Below are 20,257 nucleotides of genomic sequence, written 5' to 3'. Positions count from 1 at the left end.
AGTCACTGAAACCTGCCAAACCTTAGTCTTCTTGCCTGTATATTTGGACAGTAGTATCCCTAAGGAATTTTTGTAGCGATTAAATGGAATAAGAGCATGAATAATTTTTTTTTTAATCTTGCTCTTTGATGCTTACAAGAGTATTTATGTCATTGATCTTTGGTACCTACCATATGGCAAACTACTCTTTATCATAGTCATTAGCCTTTGTCTTGTAAATATTTTTGTTGATATCTCTTTTTATGACTATTGCCTCTGTAATAACATTACTTAGAAGGTTTAACAAGCTTCATAGATCTGTCAATTTATCTTAAGCATTAAAATAAAAATTGGGGAGCAATCAAAATATTTAACAGTAGGCAACTGGTTAAGTGACCTATTGCTCATCTCTCAGGATGTTAGGTAATCAGTCTGTGTCGAACACACACAGACATATACACAGTTTTTTAAAAAGGGAAAAGTGTTTAGAATATATTGTAAGATAAGAAAAAAGCTTACAAAACAGTATTATAATATGGCCCAATTTTGTAAAACAAAATACATTTACTAGAACAATACACTTAAAATGATCCCAATTTTGTAAGATAACAGAAGGTGTACTCCAGAAGCTTATTTCTAACAACTAGGATTATGGATTAATTATGCTTGCTTTCTTTTGCATTTATGTATATGTGTGTAAATAGGTAGCTAGATAGAAAAAGACAGAGATCTAAAATATACACAGAGTAGCAGTTCTGGATTAAATTTAATATAATCTATGGTAAACCTTGAAATTTCTTAATTGTTGGTACAGTAATATATAAATCAGGAAGATAACTTCATAATTTGTAGCAGGGACTATTCCTTTCCAGTAACCAGAATGCCTGTGTCTGCTATCCAAGGCCCTGGTTTCCAGGTTTCCTAACTGAGAAGCCTAATTCATTATAAACAAATAGTCTGGTAAACTCAAACTATGAATAACAAGGACTAGACTACCCTGAATGTCAGTTTCTTAAAAACAGAGTTTTGTTTGCTTGCCCTGCTCTATCCTGAGTCCAGCACAGTACCTGGCACATAATAGGTATTTAAGAAACATTTGTTTAATTAATATTTATTTCATTTAAGCCATGTGGAAGCCTGAAGATATCTCCCTACCTCCTCACAGGGTAGATGTTCAAATGAGCAGATAACTAGTGTCCCTCAGACACAAAGTCTCCTTTTCCTCAAAAAGTTTTCTCTGAGATTCTCATACCCTGACAGTCCTGTTAATATTAATATTGAATCAATATTCATGAGTATACAAGCCGGATCACATGTATTATTTCATTTACTACCTATAAGGCATGTTCTCTTGTTATTTTCATGTTGTAGATATGGAAACTGAAATGTAGATGGGTATAATTTTCCCAAGGACACACAGCTATTAAAGTGAAACTGGGACATGATCATGGGAATGTCTGAAGCAAAAAAAAAAAAAAAAAAAAAAATTGCCCTTAGCCAATATACTATATTGGACCATCTATAAGACTCAGTCAAAGATTTTATTTTAAAATGCGATGATAGGAAAAAAATCTACCTCCTTTTTAGCTTCTTCCTTTCTGAAAATGAGACTTACGTAATTGAGAATTTTTCCTTTTTTCTTTTGCTGCCAGGAAGCTTGGAGACAAATGTAAATATGCTGGCCCTTACGGACAATAACTTTGGGTTTTCTTTTCCTAGATCTTGACTTTTGTCTCTGTTTCCACGTCCTCTGAGCCTGATTTATATTCCTACTTCTACTTTACTTACCTGAATTTTTGCTATAATTATCTTAAATTCCCTAGAGGATTTCAGAATAAAAGAATCATTCATTTGGGATAAGAAAATAAATCATTATGTATTGATTTTTCCATATTTCCAATTCACAAAGCTACCACCTCACCATAACATCCTCTATATTGCCTTTAAAAAAACCAATTAGCAATTCATTCCAGGTTCATATACTGTATCTTCCTTTTAAATATATTTTGTGATTGTCTCTAAATCATTTTAACTTCAAAATTGCTGAAAAGAAAATAAAGCTGATAACTTGATAACCCAACCACAATATGTGGTTTGGTTTGCTTGTTCAATTTTAGACCTTACTTTTCAGAGACATCCGTTCAGACTTAAAACTTCAGTCACTTACTGACCTTAATTCTTAGAGTATTGGATGAAGTCAGCATTACCAAAGGAAAGACCACCCATAAAACAAATTTGCATGTGCTTGCTAACGTATAGGTGTATAATTCTACATGTACTGCTTGAAAAAAAAATGGAAAGTTTTCTGACCCACTTTAAATCAGTGTTTCAGTAAAAGACTAATGATAAACTCACCTAAGGAAGAGGCTTGGTTTCCATGAGGTTAGTAGTTATTACTCAAAGGAGAAATTGACATTTCACATTATATGCTTGATTGTGGATTTTAATGTAGGGATTGGGGAAACACTGTTGATGGTTTGCAATTGTTTTAAGATGACGTGATGTGACACATTTTCTTTCTTGCATGACTTGGTCTCTAACACAGCTTCCAGTCATTATCTCAGTGTTTTGAGACTAGCAAAGAGGACGTATTAAAGGCAAGCCCCATTTACCCAGGCGATAAAGGCATTACACGTTATTTGGAAGTAAGCAGACACGGAATGACTTTCTATCAAACACTTCACATGAATAATGGCTGTTCAATGTTCTTTTGACCATTCAGATTGGGTTTGTTTTTCACAGATATCCGAAGTTTTGTGATCTAGTTCCATCAGATAAAAACAGCCTGCTGTGCACTAGATAGAGGAAACACCAAAAACCAACAGTAGAAAAAAGAAAACTAGTCACTCAAAGGAGCTGCACACATGGTCCTCATCTGGGCAAAATACCTACCAAGAGTCAGAATGACCAGTGGTGAAGAAACAAGACCCAAATGTTGAAAAAGGGTTCTGCCTGCCATCTCTCCGCACTCACCAGCCCATTAACAATTACTCTATGAAAACATCTTCATTGTTAATCATGCCTTTAATTCATCATGTCATATAAAAAGAGAATTTTCTCCAGCAGGGATTCCAGTACAGGATGAAGCCTGTACTCACCCCTGAAGGGTTCTCATCCATCACCTACTGTTCAGGATGGCCCTCAGGAGCACAGCCGTGTGAATACAAACAGTGTTATACTAGAGAGGAACAATGATGCTATCAGGTTGCTACCAGGATTGATATTTCCTATTTAAGAAACCACATTAATTATATATGTATTAAGTTCTGGGTTTTGCAAGACAACACTGAAAACCTCAGAGGTGAACCTCTAGTATGTAATAGTATTGATAGTACAGTATTGATAATATACTATTAATGCTATGTAATAGTATTGATATACTATTAATACTATTCGGGGTCAATGATCTAGAGCTTGATAAACCAGGTCTAAATTTGAGTCTTAATTAAATTCTGACCTTATAAACTCCCCAAGGTCTTCCAGATGGCTCTCTGTTGCAAATCTTCTCCTCTCTAAACATCATGTCTTCCTTTTACTTGTCTGTTTAACATTGCCCCTTGTGTGCTGGCCCATTTGCAAAGTATCAGCCCCTACATTTAAAATCCAAGAGAATTCTCTCCAGTGACTCATTATCCTCTCTATATTAAGTAAAGATCAAGAGAGGAGTCTTGCCTGGTGATATGCAACAGCAGTAAACAAAATGGCTCCAATCTTCCTGAACAGCTACTGTCTTTCATTAACTTAAAGCAGAAACAATAGCATGATGCCTCCTCCTATACTGAGACCATTGTTACTTTTTAATTAAATGGCTAATAGAAATTTAAAATATAATAATCTCTCAATGGTAACCTTACCACTCAAGCCAAAATTAAAATTCATTTATTTTATCTTTCAGCAAGCTTTAATTTTCCATCACATTGAGACAAAAGACTCAAAAATACTCTCTCCAGGATACAAAAGGAAAATTTTTTCTTTCCATCCCTTACATTATTCTCTATTGCAAGTAGAAAGAAATACTGTATAATGGCCTAATAATTTCAAGGAGGCTTGAAAATCATTTCTCTAAATCAAGAAGGGCAGAAACGTTTCATAACTATTATCCCTTCAAATGCATCTTTGGCTGCTGGGAATCCTTCCCTGTCTCCAATTGCACGCTTGCCCCCAGCCATCGAAGCTCTCAACTCAACACATGCAGTTCCCCATTGCTTGTGGTGATCTGTTTCAAGACCTCAAAGAAGCAAGATTGATAAACCTGGAAGACAATCACTAACAAAGTAATCATCCCTAATTTACTACTCCCATTTGTTCTATACTGTATTCTTTCTCCAGAAAATCATAGATGATCAAAAGATTAGCTGGTACAAAAACTCATTTTATAAGACAGGAAACTAAGTCTCAAAGAGGTGATGTACCTAAGGGCATGGGTAGTTAGTGGCAGATTCACAAAGAAAACAAATGTGTCCTCTCATTCAGTGTTCTAGGCACTCTAATGCCCGGTCCAGCCTGCACTCTACCTCAAGAGTCTCAGAACCAAAACCTGAGCCAGCTACCTCTGCAGACAAATGCAGAGGAAGAGCCCTCCCCACTGTGCACACACTCTTACACTCCCAGCTGCTCTTTCAGGGGCCACAAGCTTCCAGCTCAAGCAAACATCTGCGAAATCAGCCATACTCAAGGCTGGACACACTCCGCTCCAACCGCCATGTCAAAATGATTATTTTTACACTTTTGTGAAAATCCATCTTATTTTCCCATTCTTATTTTCAAGCAAGGGCTGGCATTTCAAAGCATACCACACAGGCTGAATTACACAGGCACAGGAGGCAAGACTAAGGAAAACAGCTAGAGTTAGCTTCTCCCCCTTCAACTTCAGTCAAAATAATTGACAGCAAGCACATGCTCCTCCCCTTCTTTTTTGCCAGAAAGCAACAACAAGGAATCCTCCACTCCACGGTGATCCAGCATAGGCTATAGCTTCACCACACTGCATTCAAAAGCATCAGAATGCAGAGCCAAGGCACTAGACAACTCAGTAGGGTTTTGGGATGCAGGTGGGTTCTAAGAATAATATAGAAAATTCTGAACTTCTCAAATAGCATTATTCATACTGTCAATCAAAATGTTGAACAGTTACTATTTACTAGACACTATGCTAAGTGATACAAAGACCAATAAGACTACTTGTCTTCAGATACCTTGCAGTCTAGCAAGAAATGACCTACAATTAAAACAAGAAAGTCAATATGTAAATGAAACGCATGCAATACACAAGAAATATGCATGAACAGCCCTGTATCAGAGAGGGACAAGCAACACAAAAGCAGTCTGTGAAGACCCATGTTGTATAAAGGGCCACATTAGGCACCACAGGAGTCACAAAGATAAAGAACACACTGGCCTTGAAGGTTGACAGTAAAATCTAAACATGGAAATAAACATATGTCTTACCCATAGCTTTTAAAGCTAAATAAAACACACTACAAAATGAAACAAAAGTTATTAAAGAGGTATGTGATGGATGGAACTTTTTATTCCAACTGAGGTAATCAAGAGAAATCTCCAGACCTAGAAGACACATTTAAACAGGATTTTGAAGGACAAGTAGCATTTTGATAACCGGAGGATGGGGAAGGGATTTCAGAGAAAATACCTTAAAAAGGGTGAGTAAGCTTTGAAAGAAGGCCTGGAGAAAAATCAGGACCCCATCAGCCCAGGTCCTGGGGCATGGTGGGAGGTAAGGCTAGAAAGGAAATTATACAAACTCAAATAATTCAAATGCTAAGAGGCTTTTACACTTTATTCTGTATGCAAGCTAATGGCAGAAGAAAAGCCACAATGAGAGCCATGCTTTGAGAATCATTATTGCAAGAATGTCGAAGATGGTCTGAGGGAAGCAATTGGGAAAAGCAGGCATAGCTCGTCCAAGTGGGTGAGAGTCTGAGTTAGAGGAAACCTGTAAAAAGATGATGTGAGAGACACTGCAGCTTCTAAGATTGTTGCCTGGTCATGTGTTGAGGAAGGGCAGGAGGGCTCACAGTGACTCTTCTCTTGAAAAGTAGGTAGACAGTGATGCCAACATCAGGACCAAGGAAGTCACTTGAAGCTGTATCCTACTTCCTCTTCCATCTGTATCTGCTTCACCTATCAAGGATATCTACCATTACCACTGAAATTCAAGTGCTTATGGTCTCCCTCATTCATCAATCAGGGTTTATCTGGCCAGGAAACAGAAGCTCCTTCAGGCATTTGCAAAAGAGGGAGTTTGACTCAGAGAACTGGTCACACTGGTAGTTGAGATTGCCATCAGCAAGAGGCTGTTACCATCCCAAGGCTGCAGGGACAAAGGGATTGGAGCAGTCCTCCGGGAGACTGAGGAACGAAGCTCCTGGCTTTTTCCACTTTCCACTTTTACTCACCTGTCCCCCAGTTCCCCTTTGGCTGAGTCCAACTCATGGGGGAGTTTGAGTAAGTAGCCTCCAGGGTCAGCCTTCTGAGTTACAAGCAGAGCAGGACAGGGAGGAATGGATCTCAGGACAAACAGATCCAGGATCCAGCAAACTTATCTTACACTCCAGACATTGAGTTGGAACTACTGGCCAGCCTCCCTGAGTTAGCATGTAGAATATGGGATACCAGCTAAGTATCTGAGAGGCATCATTCACCTCAATGAGGGTAGGGGCAGAGTAGGGTGACATCTAGCCAGCCACATCTACATCCACTGGCCCTTCCTCGTCCTAGTCCTCTGTATTCCTGAGAAGGAACTATTCTCAAGGACCTGAGTCCAAGTTCATCTTATTTAGAGTAGAGAGAAAAGAATAGCTAACTCCTTCTCTCTTTCCTTGTTATTCCGCCTCATGTCTCCTCTCTCTTCTAGTTCTCATGACTCTCTACTTACCACTGCCCTCCTTTTCTCCATCTTCATTACCTGTGTCCAGTCTCCACCCCCATTTTCAATTCCCTCCTCACTTTGCCCCGCCACCTACCCTCACGCTCTCCTCTCCATCTTATTCCTTTGGAAGAACTGCATGAGATGGAGCCTCAAAACACCAAGTTGCTTAGTAACATGCAGAGTTAGAACACGCCTTTAACAGTAAATCTCGTGTCTCTTGAACCTAGTTATTTATTCCTTGAGCAGAGTAGATACTCAACAAGAGAGTTGTTGAACTCAATTAAATAGGATATATCGTGTCATTGTTATTTAATTCATTTTTTTATTTATATGATGGGAACTTGAGTAGTTTCTGGAATTGTCTCTACAACACCTGGCCAAGGAATCTGTGAGGAAAAGAAAGATCAAATGGAAAATCAAGGTGCATGACACCAGAAGACCTACATGTTATGTCAAACTTTTATTTCCCCATGAACCATTAATATAGAGCATAGCTCTTCTGGCAGCTGTATATATGTTCATAAATACATGATATAGACCCAGAGCATATCACCTTTGTTCAGCTTCTAACAAGTAAGAATGAAGAGAGGACATGGTCTTTAGGAATGTGAGTTTCTACCCTTCCATTTTCCTTCAGAAGAAGAGGTTCTATGACCTCATTTGGGGCGGAAATTTTAACCAAAATGGTGTCACCCCTGAACCCACTGCGACACGTCACGTAAGTGACCACAGAAGGCAAAAAGCCCTATAAAAAGAGAGGTGATAGTGCTATATTCTGTCCATCTCATAGCAGGCACAAACTCATCCATCCCCAGTTGATTGGAAGAAGCAACGATGACTCCTGGGAAGACCTCATTGGTGGTGAGTCTTGCACTAACGTGCAATGCTCTTGTTGATTTGGACCAGATAATATTTCCAGACCTTAGGCATGAAATGCTGGGTTCTGACTATGGAGATCCAGGAATACTGTATATATAGGATAGGAAATGAAAGGTTTGGTAGATATTTATGCCATTGTGCAGCGTTTTCAAGAACTGATACACAGCAGTTTGAAAGATAAGATTAAAACTGAAAGACAGCTATATTGGGGCTAAACCACACAAGAAGTGTCACATGGTGCTGTGCAGTAAGAAAGAAAATTTATTGAAAGTCTCTTTTCCTGAGTACAAAGGATTTAGTATAATTCTCCCACGGCATTTTTCTTTAATCCGTTTTCTTTAAAATGGGTCACTATCCTTAAGATTTTGAAAGCCGTAGCAGCGACTTTGATTCCATTATCTCATACCGTATTCTCGATACATCGAAACTATGTATTCTAACTAGATATATGTATAACTGTGTTTTACAATAAATGGGTTTATATTTTTTTAATATTTAACTTCAAATATCTTTTTTGAAATCTGATTTTATTATAGACTCAATACATGTCAAATTTAGACCAACTGAAAAATATACCTAAGAAAACATGAAGGAGATCGTGTTTTTAGTTGGACGTCTGCCAGCAGCACCAACGGCATTTGTAGCATGACTATTGATACCACATAGATTTTCTATAGCTCTTTCTTTCAATGTGAATGTTTGACTGCACATTGAGTTTCACAGAATGTAGGACTGAGAACAATGGTGCAGGATATCACTGCTATCTCAAAAATCAAAGTCATTATTCTTTCACAGACCTGACAGTGATGCATGTGCTGATAGGCTGAGGACATGGCATGACTTGACATTTTTACTAAAATTATTGCCAGCCAATGGATAACATGTCTTTTCTAAGTCAAAAGAAGAATGTTGAAACTGGTTTTTAAAAAACTTTAAAAGCCGTAGTGTTAACATTATATTGGTCATCTACCTAGATTTTTCTTTAACTGATCTGAAAATGTAGTATAGATTGTCCTGATATGTTCTCTATCATTAGCAATGCATCATCATCACAATTAAATTTGTCAAAAAGAACCACATAGTAATCCAATCTCCAACTTCTCCCTCCTTTCCCATTCAATTCTAGTCACTGCTGCTGCTGCTGAGCCTGGAGGCCATAGTGAAGGCAGGAATAGCAAGCCCGCAAAACCCAGGATGCCCAAATGCTGAGGACAAGAACTTCCCCCGGACTGTGATGGTCAACCTGAACATCCGTAACCGGAATACCAATTCCAAAAGGCCCTCAGATTACTACAACCGATCCTCCTCACCTTGGAATCTCCAGTACGTAAGCGTTCCAGACAAAAATGCTATATTCTTTATCCTTCTTATGCATCAAACTGCCAGTTAAATTTCCTTAAGGATGATTTTATTCATTTAGAATTACCAGTCAAACCTGGAAGGACCACTGTGCAGAGGAGTGATTCTCAAACTTTCTACAGATTTCTTTAACAAAGCACAGGACAGCCTCCAATAATCTCTATCCTGTTAGAGCTAATTGTCACTGACACCAATAACCAACCCAAATTAATTATTCTAACATTTTCGAGACCCCAAATCTATTGTTTATTTATTCAAAAAATAGACATTTATCAAACAGGATTAATGTTTTTATTCTCTTAACAAGCACCACCATTGGAAAGATTTATTGCAAATAATTAGTATTAGGGTTTTTTTGCTTTTTCTCTTTAGCACATTTTTGTTTTTGAATCCCAGTGGAATAAGTATCACTGGGGTATTTCTACCCCTTTGTGTGTTACATAGTCTTGATCTGCTTCCTAAGGTACCTGTACTTGCTGTGTCCTTAGTATACCCAGTATTTAGACCTCATCAAGGGTTAAATACAAAATGTATTTTGATCATTTGACTTTATACAAATAAGTCTCAGTTCTGTGGAGCCTACAGATTGGTCTGATTGTAGGATTTCTTCTCCTCTTCCCATTACTAAGAAGAATCAAAATAAATCAATTCAAAAGTCAAAGCAAATCATTCACACAGCTAAGAGAGGGAAGAGAAGGTTTTAAAGACACTTAACATCAAGTCAGATAACAGCTATCTTATTCTAGATGATTCCAAGTCTACTCTTCCTTTGGTCTTCTTCTGTCTGTCAAATATGCCCTAAAAAATTATCATTTGTGTCAAACTTAAATTCTTTCTGTGGTCTCAGTCTACCTTATTTTATTCATTCTTCAAATAAATTGGGGAAAAACTGATCATTGTCTTCTTTTCTATAACAATTCATGTGCTTGAAAAAAATCCAAAATTGTCCCCAAAGTTCTTCTTCAAACTAACATCACTTAAAGAATTTGCAATGTCTATAGTTTGTCACCCTGTGAACTTGCCTCTCTTCATGTATTCCTGTTTTATTTCTTTCCCACTTTACCAGAAATTCACTTTCCTCCTGATTTTTCTCCCTTCTGCAGCCGCAATGAGGACCCTGAGAGATATCCCTCTGTGATCTGGGAGGCGAAGTGCCGCCACTTGGGCTGCGTCAATGCTGATGGGAACGTGGACTACCACATGAACTCCGTCCCCATCCAGCAAGAGATCCTGGTCCTGCGCAGGGAGCCTCGGCACTGCACCAACTCCTTCCGGCTGGAGAAGATGCTGGTGTCCGTGGGCTGCACCTGCGTCACCCCCATTATCCGCCATGTGGCCTAAGAGCTTTGGTTCAAATCCCACACTCCCCAAAGCAGTTAGGCTTTCTGGAGAGCTGGCCTGGCCCCTCAGGAACCCCATCCTTCAAAGACACAGCCCCATTTCTGACTAAACTGATTAGAGTTCTTACAGCAGTTCATCCAATTGAAGCTTCAGAGGTAACGCTTGGCTAAGAGATGAGATCTGAATTATCTTTCCCTCTTTCCAAGAAGGAATGTTTAGACTAAGTACTAGTTTGCTTCTTGTATACTTTTCTAAAGGCTTTAAGTTATTTATGTATTTAATATGTCCGGAGATAAATTTGGGATATAAGATTCCATTTTAATGAATTATCTACTTTATTTTGTATGTCTTTTTAAAGAAACAAGACTTTGGGCTTGGGAATTTTATTATTTAAAAGGTAAAACCTTTATTTATTTGAGCTATTTAAGGACCTATTTATGTTTAATTATTTTAAAAAAAGGTGGAAAAGTGTGATTATCAGTTCTGCCTAGGGAAATGCTAGATAGAATTAAATAGTAGTGGAAATTTTCTGAGTCTTTACAACATACGAATATAGTATTTCCTCCTCTTTGTCTTTTAAAAGTTAAAACATGGCTGAAAAGAAAGACTAAACCTACTTTCATATTTATTAATTTAAATTTTGAAACTTAACTCTCTGTTCTGTTAAACCCTTATAATAAAATCCCTCTGTGATGATAAAGTTTGGTAAGAAAATGTTTCTTTATTCATTCTCATTAAATGTGTTTTAGCAAACTCAGCTCTTCTCTATTGGGAAGAGTTACACAAATTCTCCTATAAGCAAAACAAAGCATGCCTTTGAGTAACAATGACCTGGAACCACCCAATTCCAAGTTCTCGATTTCACAGGCCTTCAAGACTGATGACCAAGGCTTTCATACTGTTAGCCAATGCTGTAGACAGAAGCATTTTGAAAGGAATTAATTAAATAAAATAATGGCCCTGAGGAATGGCATGTCATTACTAAGATCATATGGGGAAAATGAAACTCTCCCCAAAATACAAGAAGTTCTGGGAAAATACACCGTTTTCAGACTACAATGTCCAGTCTCTCCCTTGCACTCAGGCTTCCTTTGGAGATTAAGGCCCCTCAGTGATCAACAGACAAACATTTTTCTCTTCCTCAAGCCACACTCCTAGGGCCTGGCTTCTATCTGATCAAGGCACCCCACAACCCAGAAAGGAGCTGATGGGGCAGAATTAACTTTAAGCATGAGAAAAGTTCAGCCCAAGTAAAATAAAACCTCAATCACATTCAATTCCAGAGTAGTTTCAAGTTTCACGTCGTAACCATTTTCGCCCCCATCGCCCAGCGTGCTATCTTGCCCTACTTCTGAAGGCCTCTGGAAATTCTCAGGCCACTCCACAGCCTCCCTGCTTCTTGAAAGACCTTCCTCTTCACTCCGTCCTGCTCCATCCAGCATGCTCCAGCCCACCCAGAGGCCCACGGCTTTTCTCCGCCTCTTTCTTGGTTCGACATCCAGAGGTTAGCTTCTCCAGCCACCTCCTCTCAGTGTCATTTTGTGCTCACATCTTGATTCCTGTGACCATCCCTGTCACCATCATCCTACAGGAAATCTCCAGGCAGCTTCCAGGGATAGTTCCTTTATGCTTTCAAGCTTCTCACTAAAAACCTGCTGCTCATTTTCGAACTTCCCCTCAAAGGTGGTGATGAAAAGAAAAAACTGTTTTTGTTTTTGTTGGGAGAGGGGGTTGCAAAAAAATATATATGTCTATTTCCCACTAGACATATATTTCCCACTAATATATAGACCTAATAATAAACCATTATTTCCCACCATATTTGGGGTGGGGCGCACTGGGGTGGGAAGAAGCAGTTGCTTTCCATGCACCCCTCCCCAATATGCTTTGCTTTTATTCTCTCTTCATTTTCCCCAGTTAGCACTACCATCTACCTAGTCATCCAAGCTAGAAATCTATGTGGCTTCCCTGAATCTTTTTTCCTCTTCCTCTCCCTCATTCCTAACATCCACACATCACCAAATACTGTATTTGCACTTCCAAAAGTTCTCCAATGAACCCCCTTCTCCCCACCAATACCATACTACCCAGGTTCAGGACTGCATCTAGTTTCATTTCTCTCCCCCATGATTGCTACAACCTTCCACCTGTTCTTGCTGCCATTGTTCCCATCTCTCAATCCATCCTCCACCCCGTACCTATGACATAAATTCAAATATAACAAAAAGCGCCCCCCAGCAATCTGGCCCTGCTCCCTCTCCCGCTCTCTCACAGGGTGCTTCCTCCTTGACATTTGACCCTCCAGTCGTGGCGAACTTCTTGTGCTGTTCTTGGCCACCATGCTGTTCTTGGCCTCAATGCTGTTGGGTGGTGAACTTCTTGTGCTGTTCTTGACCACCATGCTGTTCTTGGCCTCAATGCCTGTCCCTTCTGCAGTCCTTCTGCTGTGAATGCCCTTGCCACTTTTTCCTTGCTGTCCCTCCGGTCACACGCTGTCTTCCCCACTCTCCCCAACCCCTATTGCTCCACTCACACTTTAAAACTCTACTTAGGTCTCATCTCTAAGGAGACTCCTGGACCCATCACTGCCTGTTATCCTAGATTAGTCCCTCTCTTTCTTATGGCCTCCAAAAGCACCGTGCATATCCTTTATCACTGACCATAAGACTGTATCAGCTTCACCTATTCAACCAGTTTACGGTCCCTCAAGAGCAGAAACATCAGCACCTGACATGGCAGGTAGCAGTCAATTCTCAGCTGAACATTGAACCAGTAGTCCATAGACACCTCCAAATCAACAGAGACACAACTAAACTCGCTAGCTTTACTCCCAAACTGGCTCCTCCTTCTGCTTTTATATCTACTGGAATGGCATCATCTACTGGAATGGCATCATCCCTCATTACCCTCATCCAATCAATGACCAACTCTTCATCAATGTCTCACTCGTCCTCCCCCTCCTCGCTAACTCCAAGATTGCTATTACAGTTGCATTGTATTATGACACTAACTGGCCTCTCTGCCTTGCTTCTTATGTTTAATAATTCAGTACCTCTCAAATTGTAGAGGAGTCTAGTCAGAGTAGGTAATTAATAGCTTCTGCAACAGACAAATTCTAAAAAAACAAAGATTTGTTTCTTGTGCATGTTATAATCCCAACAGGGATCATCAGGGAGCTTTGCTCTACTTGGTCACCGGGAGACCCAGACTAACACAGGCTCTGACTTCTACAGCACCATCTAGCACTGCAATGTCTAATACAGGAGCCACTAGGCATTTGTAGCTATTTTGCATGAGGAATGTGGCTAGTACCAGCTGAGTTGTGCTATGTGTAAAATACATACTAGATTTCAAATAAGTTTTTTTAATGTGAAATATCTTTTATTAATTTTTATATTGATAAATGTTAAAATGTGTTCAGTTAAACATATCAAATTTATTACAAATTCACCTATCTCTTTTTACTTTTTTAAACGACTTTACAATAAATATACAGTTAAAATGTGGCTAGCATTGTATTTCTGTTGAACATGTTGCCAATGAAAGAAAAGCGAAGGCTAAAAAGTATATATGCAGTGTTTAAGGGCCAGTCTTACTGACCAGAATTCAGTCACACAGACCCAAATTAAATCCAGTGGAGACTGGAAAATGAAATATTTCTGTGTGTCCTTGGAAAAGAAAATGAAATGGGATTTCATAAGTAACGCATAGCATTACTTCTGCCATCACACATATGATGAATGAAGGCTCATGCATGACATCTCCCCACAGTCACATAATTCCAAAGAGCTGAGCTGTTACATGGCCACTTTGTAGCGGAAAAAGGTCCAGGGTACAAGTAACAGTGGCAGTACTGTAGAAATAACCTTGAATCTACAATAATTTTTTTAAAAGATCCTTTACAAACTTTGGCAATTAACACACTATAAAACAACCCACATGTGACATACCTCACAACCAACTGCTACACACCCATGTTTTGAAATTACACAGCGATTGTCACTCTTCCATCTCTCCCCATGTTTCAAGAGGTCCTCTCTAAAATGTAAATCTCATCACATTAATCCCCTAATTACTCCTCAGTACCTCCCCCATACCTATAAGATAAAGTGCCAATTCTCTTGCGTGACACAGAAGGTACTCTATGACCTGGCCTAGTCCACCTCTCACAGTATTCCAACCCACCATCCTCCCTCCCTGCCACCAGTATCAATGCCATGCCTAACCGATTCTCACAGTCTGGGACTTTGCTTATGCTTCCTGCTTACCTGGAATAACCTTGGTCTTCCCATTTCTCATCAACATTAAGCTGATGAAAATATCAACACATTTTAAAAAATCAGATTAAGCAAAAAGACATCTCTGGAGATGGAATTTGAGAAACTATTCTTAACAAGTTTCCTAGTTGATTTTGATGCATCATCTCCAGCAGCCATCCATAGACCAGTCTCTGGGAACCATTGATGGAGAAGCCGCTTGAGAGGCTATCTCAGAATACAGATGAAGATCAACAAAGAAATAAATTAATGATAAATATAAATTGGGGCTGGGTGCGGTGGCTCACACCTGTAATCCCAACACTTTGGGAAGCCAAGACAAGAAGATCACATGAGGCCAGGAGTTTGAGACCAGCCTAATCAACATGGTAAAACACCGCCTCTACTAAAAATACAGAAATTATTCATGTGTGGTAGCACACGTGTGTAATTCCAACTACTACAGAGGCTGAGGCACAAAATCTCTTGAACCTGGGAGGCAGATGTTGCAATGAGCTGAGATTGTACCACTGCACTCCAGCCTGAGTGACAGAGCAAGACCCTGTCTAAAAATATATATATTGTATATATTATATTTTATATATAATATACATTACATGTTATATTATATATAATATATTACATATTATACAATATATTTTATATAATGTACATTATAATATATTATATATTTTATAAAATATATAATACACATTTTATGTTATATATTTTATAAAATATATAATATACATTTTATGAAATATATGACATTTTGTATTATAGCATATATATTTTATATTATATAATATATATTATTTTATACAATATCTTATATATTTCATAAAATATATATTACATATTATATATTTATATAATATATATTTTATATATACTATGTATTTTATATATTTTTAAATAATATTTTTATATATTATATACTATATATGTTTTATATTACATATTATATATTATTTAAATTATATATATATATAAATTGATCTTAGATAACAAAGATGCAGAGCAGAGATAAAATTATGTGAAAAACAGAAATTTCAAAAAATAAACCTGAATAAATTAAGGAGGCAATAAGGAAAGTTTCAATGGGAAAAAGTGATTCCTGGGTTGGAAATTTATTTAAGTGCATCTGAAAACTAGATTTAGACAAAATTAACTTTAAAAGGTTATACCCAAAATATATTCAACCATTTTTTTTTAATTCTAAAAATAAAGAACATACAAGACTCATATCCAGAAGGAATATGTAATATATCTAATCAGGAACCAAAATTATATTGACATCAGACTTTTTTACATAACACTGAGAGGTAATGAAGTAAATTTTCAAAGCACTAAAGGGGAAGACGTACAGGTCAGGCAGCATCTGCTCAGGCAAGTTTTCCTTGACAACCCAATGAATAATAAATTTGTAATATTTTACTGAATGGTATACTTATGAGTTGTGCATTTTTCTGTATGTATGTAATAGCTTAAATTCTGCTTATGTTCAATGGCTAGTTTCAGGTGTCAACTTGACAGGATTAAGGGATATCCAAATAGCTGGTGAGACGGTTTGGTCCTGTGTCCTCACCCAAATCTCATCTCAAATTGTAATCCCCACGTGTGGAGGGAGGAACCTGGTAGGAGGTGATTGGAACACGGGGATGGTTTCCCCGACGGTGTTCTCATGATAGTGAGTGTGTTCTCAAGAGGTCTGATGGTTTCAGTGTTTGGCAGTTTCCCCTTCGCCTTCTTTCTCTCCTGCCCGCAGGTAAGACATGGCCTGCTTCCCCTTAGCCTTCCACCATGATTGTAAGCTTCCTGAGGCCACCCCAGCCTTGCAGAACTGTGAGTCAATTCAACATCTTTCCTTATAAACCACCCAGTCTCACATAGTTCTTTATAGCAGCATGAGAACAGACTCACACAGCTTGTCAAACATTACATCTGGGTATGTCTGTGAAGGTGTTTCCAGAAGACAGTGGCACCTAAATCATGGAACTGAGTAAGAAAGATCCACCATCGTCCAATGTGGATAGGCACCATCCAATTGGCTGAGGGTGCTGATAAAATTAAAAAGCAAAAGAAAGGCAAATTTTCTCTCTTGCCTTCTCAATCTCTCTCTCTCTCTTCTCTCATACACACACTCTCTATCTCTCTCCCTCTCTTCTGGAGCGAGGACACCCATCTTCTCCTGCCCTTGGACATAAGAATCCCATGTTCTCTGGCCTTCATTCAGACTCCAAGGCTTGCGCCACTGAACCCCTAGGTCTTGGCCTCACACTGAGAGTTACACCATTGTCTCTCATGGTTCTCAGGCTTTGGAACTTGGACTGAGCCATGCTTCAGGCTTCTCTGAGTCTCCAGCTCTCAGATAGCTTATCATGGAACTTTGTAGCCTCCATAATTATGTGAGCCAGTTCCCCAACTCTGACAGAGATGAATCAAAGCTGAGAATTTAAGATGAATCAGTCATGGACCCTCTATGAGCACTGAATCTGGGTCTACATTGAAACATATCTACATAATGGTTATAAATTTTTTTACATGAATCTTAAATAAATCTTTGCTAAAAAGAATATCTAAATTATAGGTTATAGGTTAAATATTATTTAATCTATAATTTAGATATTACCATCATCTAAGCCCATATTCTAGATAATAACCGTCATCTAAGTCTATAATCCAAGATTCAGTAAAATAAACCAAAAAAAAAAAAATGAGGATGAAAGGAGTGACAGGGTAGAAAAATACAAAATGACTCTGCCTTAGTGAAGTAAATTCAAGTTATTGTTCCATTCTTGGCTTTGATAAGTGGACAATTTAAAAGTGACCTGATGTGATAAATAGGCTAAAAATCTAAAGGTAACCATATATATATATAGGTTAGGATATATATATTTAACAAATTGTAATTCCCATAAATCTTAACACAGTATATTAAAAAAACAAATAATGCTCCAAAACAACAAACTGAAAAAAGCACAGAAAACATAAATAAGAGACAATATAAGTAAATATTTTTAATTCACCTCTTAAAGAACAGAGTCTCAAATTTAAGCACCTATATATTTTTTTCTTTTTTTGAAAGAGAGTCTCACTCTATTGCCCAGGCTGGAGCAGAGTGGTGCAATCTCAGCTCACTGCAACCTCCACCTCCCAGGTTCAAGTGATTCTTCTGCCTCAGCCTCCAAAGTAGCTGGAATTATAGGCACACACCACCATGCCCGGTAATTTTTGTATTTTTAGTAGAGACAGGGTTTCACCATGTTCAGTCAGGCTGGTCTCAAACTCCTGACCTCATTATCCACCCACCTCAGCCTCCCATCGTGCTGGGATTACAGGCGTGAGCCACTACGCCTGCCCTAAGCACTTAATTCTTAAAAATCAAAAAATACCGTGAAGAAATGTCCCTATTTAGTCACAGTCCTATTTAGAATTCCTATTCCTAACTCTACAGTATTTTTAGATTTTCAAAAATTAAGAAATATCCCAATTTCTTAATTCCACACTATCCTTAAAACAACATAGAAAGTTTAAAAATAAAAGGATAGACAAAGAAATATATTAAGCAAATGCATATTAGCACAAATCAGGAATAACATCAATATCAGAAAACATAAATTTAGAAACATTAAATGGGAAAGAAATGTTACATCATATTGATAAGATTTAGATTGGTAATGAAAAATGTTGATAAAATTTATGCACAAAATAACTTATAAATGTTTAATTCAAAACAAAATATAGCTAAAAAAAAATTTAAAAATACAGAGACACTATTATTGCTTAATATTGTGTGGAAGTCCTGCCTAGCAATGAAACAAATATTGGAGAGAAAGACACAAAATTATTATTTGCAGAGAATATCATTACATTGGGTCTATCCCAATGAGTAAAAAAAAATGAGTAAATTAAGAAGAAGACCAGAGAGAATGCTCAGAAATTGGCTAGCTACAAAATGAATATTTTTAAATCATTTGCCTGTATTGTGGTAATAACAAGTCTAAGGCCAGGCACAGTGGCTCATGCCTGTAATCCCAGCACTTTGGCAGGCCAAGGCAGGTGGATCATCTGAGATCAAGAGTTCGAGACCAGCCTGGCCAACATGGTGAAACCCCATCTCTATTAAAAATACAAAAAAATTAGCCAGGCATGGTGGCAGGCTCCTGTAATCCCAGCTACTCAGGAGGCTGAGGCAGGAGAATAACTTGAACCTGGGAGGCAGAGGTTGCGGTAAGCTGAGATCGCACCATTGCACTCCTGCCTGGGCAACAAGAGTGAGACTCTCTGTCAAAAAAAAAAAAGAATGTCTAAAAACATAATGAAAAAATTATCATCCATTATGAAAAAACAAAAGCCTGAAATATCTAGAAATAGCCTTATTAAAATATGAGAGAGATGTATGTAGAGAGAACTATGAAATAATGATGAATTACTATAAATAACTTGAATAAATGGTCAGAAATACAATGTTCGTAGAGGGCAAGACTACATGCACAAAAAAGAAAACAATTATTTACTCTTTTTTAGAGATGGGGTCTTGCTATGTTTCCAAGGCTGGAATGCAGTGGCTATTCACATCACAATCACAGCTCCTTACAGCCTAGAACTTCTGGTGTCAAGCAATCCTCCTGAGTAGCTGGGACTACAGGCACACCCCACCATGCCAAGCTTCTAATTTGTTTCTATGTCTAATGCAATACCAGTCAAATTCTTATGGGTAAGGCTTTATGTGGTAATGTAGCAAATTTCTAAAACTCTTCTGAGAAGATTTAAATCATTGGAGCTCTGTCCTCAGGGAGTGAAACGGTTTTTTTTTTTTTTTTTTGAGACGGAGTTTCGGTCTTGTTACCCAGGCTGGAGTGCAATGGCGCGATCTCAGCTCACTGCAACCTCCGCCTCCTGGGTTCAGGCAATTCTCCTGCCTCAACCTCCTGAGTAGCTGGGATTACAGGCACGCACCACCATGCCCAGCTAAATTTTTTGTATTTTTTTAGTAGAGACGGGGTTTCACCATGTTGACCAGGATGGTCTCGATCTCTTGACCTCATGATCCACCTGCCTCGGCCTCCCAAAGTGCTGGGATTACAGTAGTGAGCCACCGTGCCCGGCCTAAAGCTGGCACTTTAAAAAAATAATGAGATGTGAGAATAGAAAAACTCAATGAACAAATTAAATAACTCAGAATATACCATGAGTATATATGAAGAATCTAAATTACAGTAAAAATAAACTGTCATCACAAAACAGTAAAATGGGGAATTATTTAGTGACTAGGTTTGGATTTCTTTATCTGTTAACTATTTGGAAGAGGAATAAAATCAAAGTATAGCTTTCCCTTACATCATACATCCAAAAGAACTTCATCTAGATTACAGAGTAAAATAATTAAAAATAATAACCACAAATTATAAAAATTGAAAAAAATTATGAGAATTATAATTTTTATTTTCTTTATACTTCAATATATTTTCAAATTTTTTACAGTAAATACATGTTACTTTTAAAACAAAACACAATAAGCATATCAAAATTCCTATCTACTGAAAATTTA

General features: G+C 38.0%; 1 protein-coding gene across 1 annotated transcript; it reads left to right on the top strand.

The window, feature by feature from the left end:
• Nucleotides 1-7,702: 7,702 nt before the first annotated feature.
• IL17A (interleukin 17A) lies at nt 7,703-10,447 on the top strand. Its single transcript, XM_012441527.2, has 3 exons — nt 7,703-7,729; nt 8,874-9,070; nt 10,210-10,447. The coding sequence occupies exons 1-3, from the start codon at nt 7,703-7,705 to the stop codon at nt 10,445-10,447; spliced, it is 462 nt and encodes a 153-aa protein (XP_012296950.1).
• Nucleotides 10,448-20,257: the final 9,810 nt, after the last annotated feature.

The sequence above is a fragment of the Aotus nancymaae genome, unplaced genomic scaffold (genome assembly GCF_030222135.1).
Source record: "Aotus nancymaae isolate 86718 unplaced genomic scaffold, 86718_ANA_hifiasm-v0.15.2.pri h1tg000040l, whole genome shotgun sequence".
In the NCBI taxonomy this organism is placed as follows: domain Eukaryota; kingdom Metazoa; phylum Chordata; class Mammalia; order Primates; family Aotidae; genus Aotus; species Aotus nancymaae.
Note: the sequence above shows the minus strand (reverse complement) of the source record. Positions and strands in the feature narration are given on the sequence as shown.

Bases quoted from the DNA above. Each gene is read 5' to 3' on its own strand.
- IL17A (XM_012441527.2), top strand. From the start codon at position 7,703: ATGACTCCTGGGAAGACCTCATTGGTG. The intron at 7,730-8,873 runs GTGAGTCTTGCA...ATTCAATTCTAG, and splicing joins CTGGGAAGACCTCATTGGTG to TCACTGCTGCTGCTGCTGAG. The intron at 9,071-10,209 runs GTACGTAAGCGT...TCCCTTCTGCAG, and splicing joins TCCTCACCTTGGAATCTCCA to CCGCAATGAGGACCCTGAGA.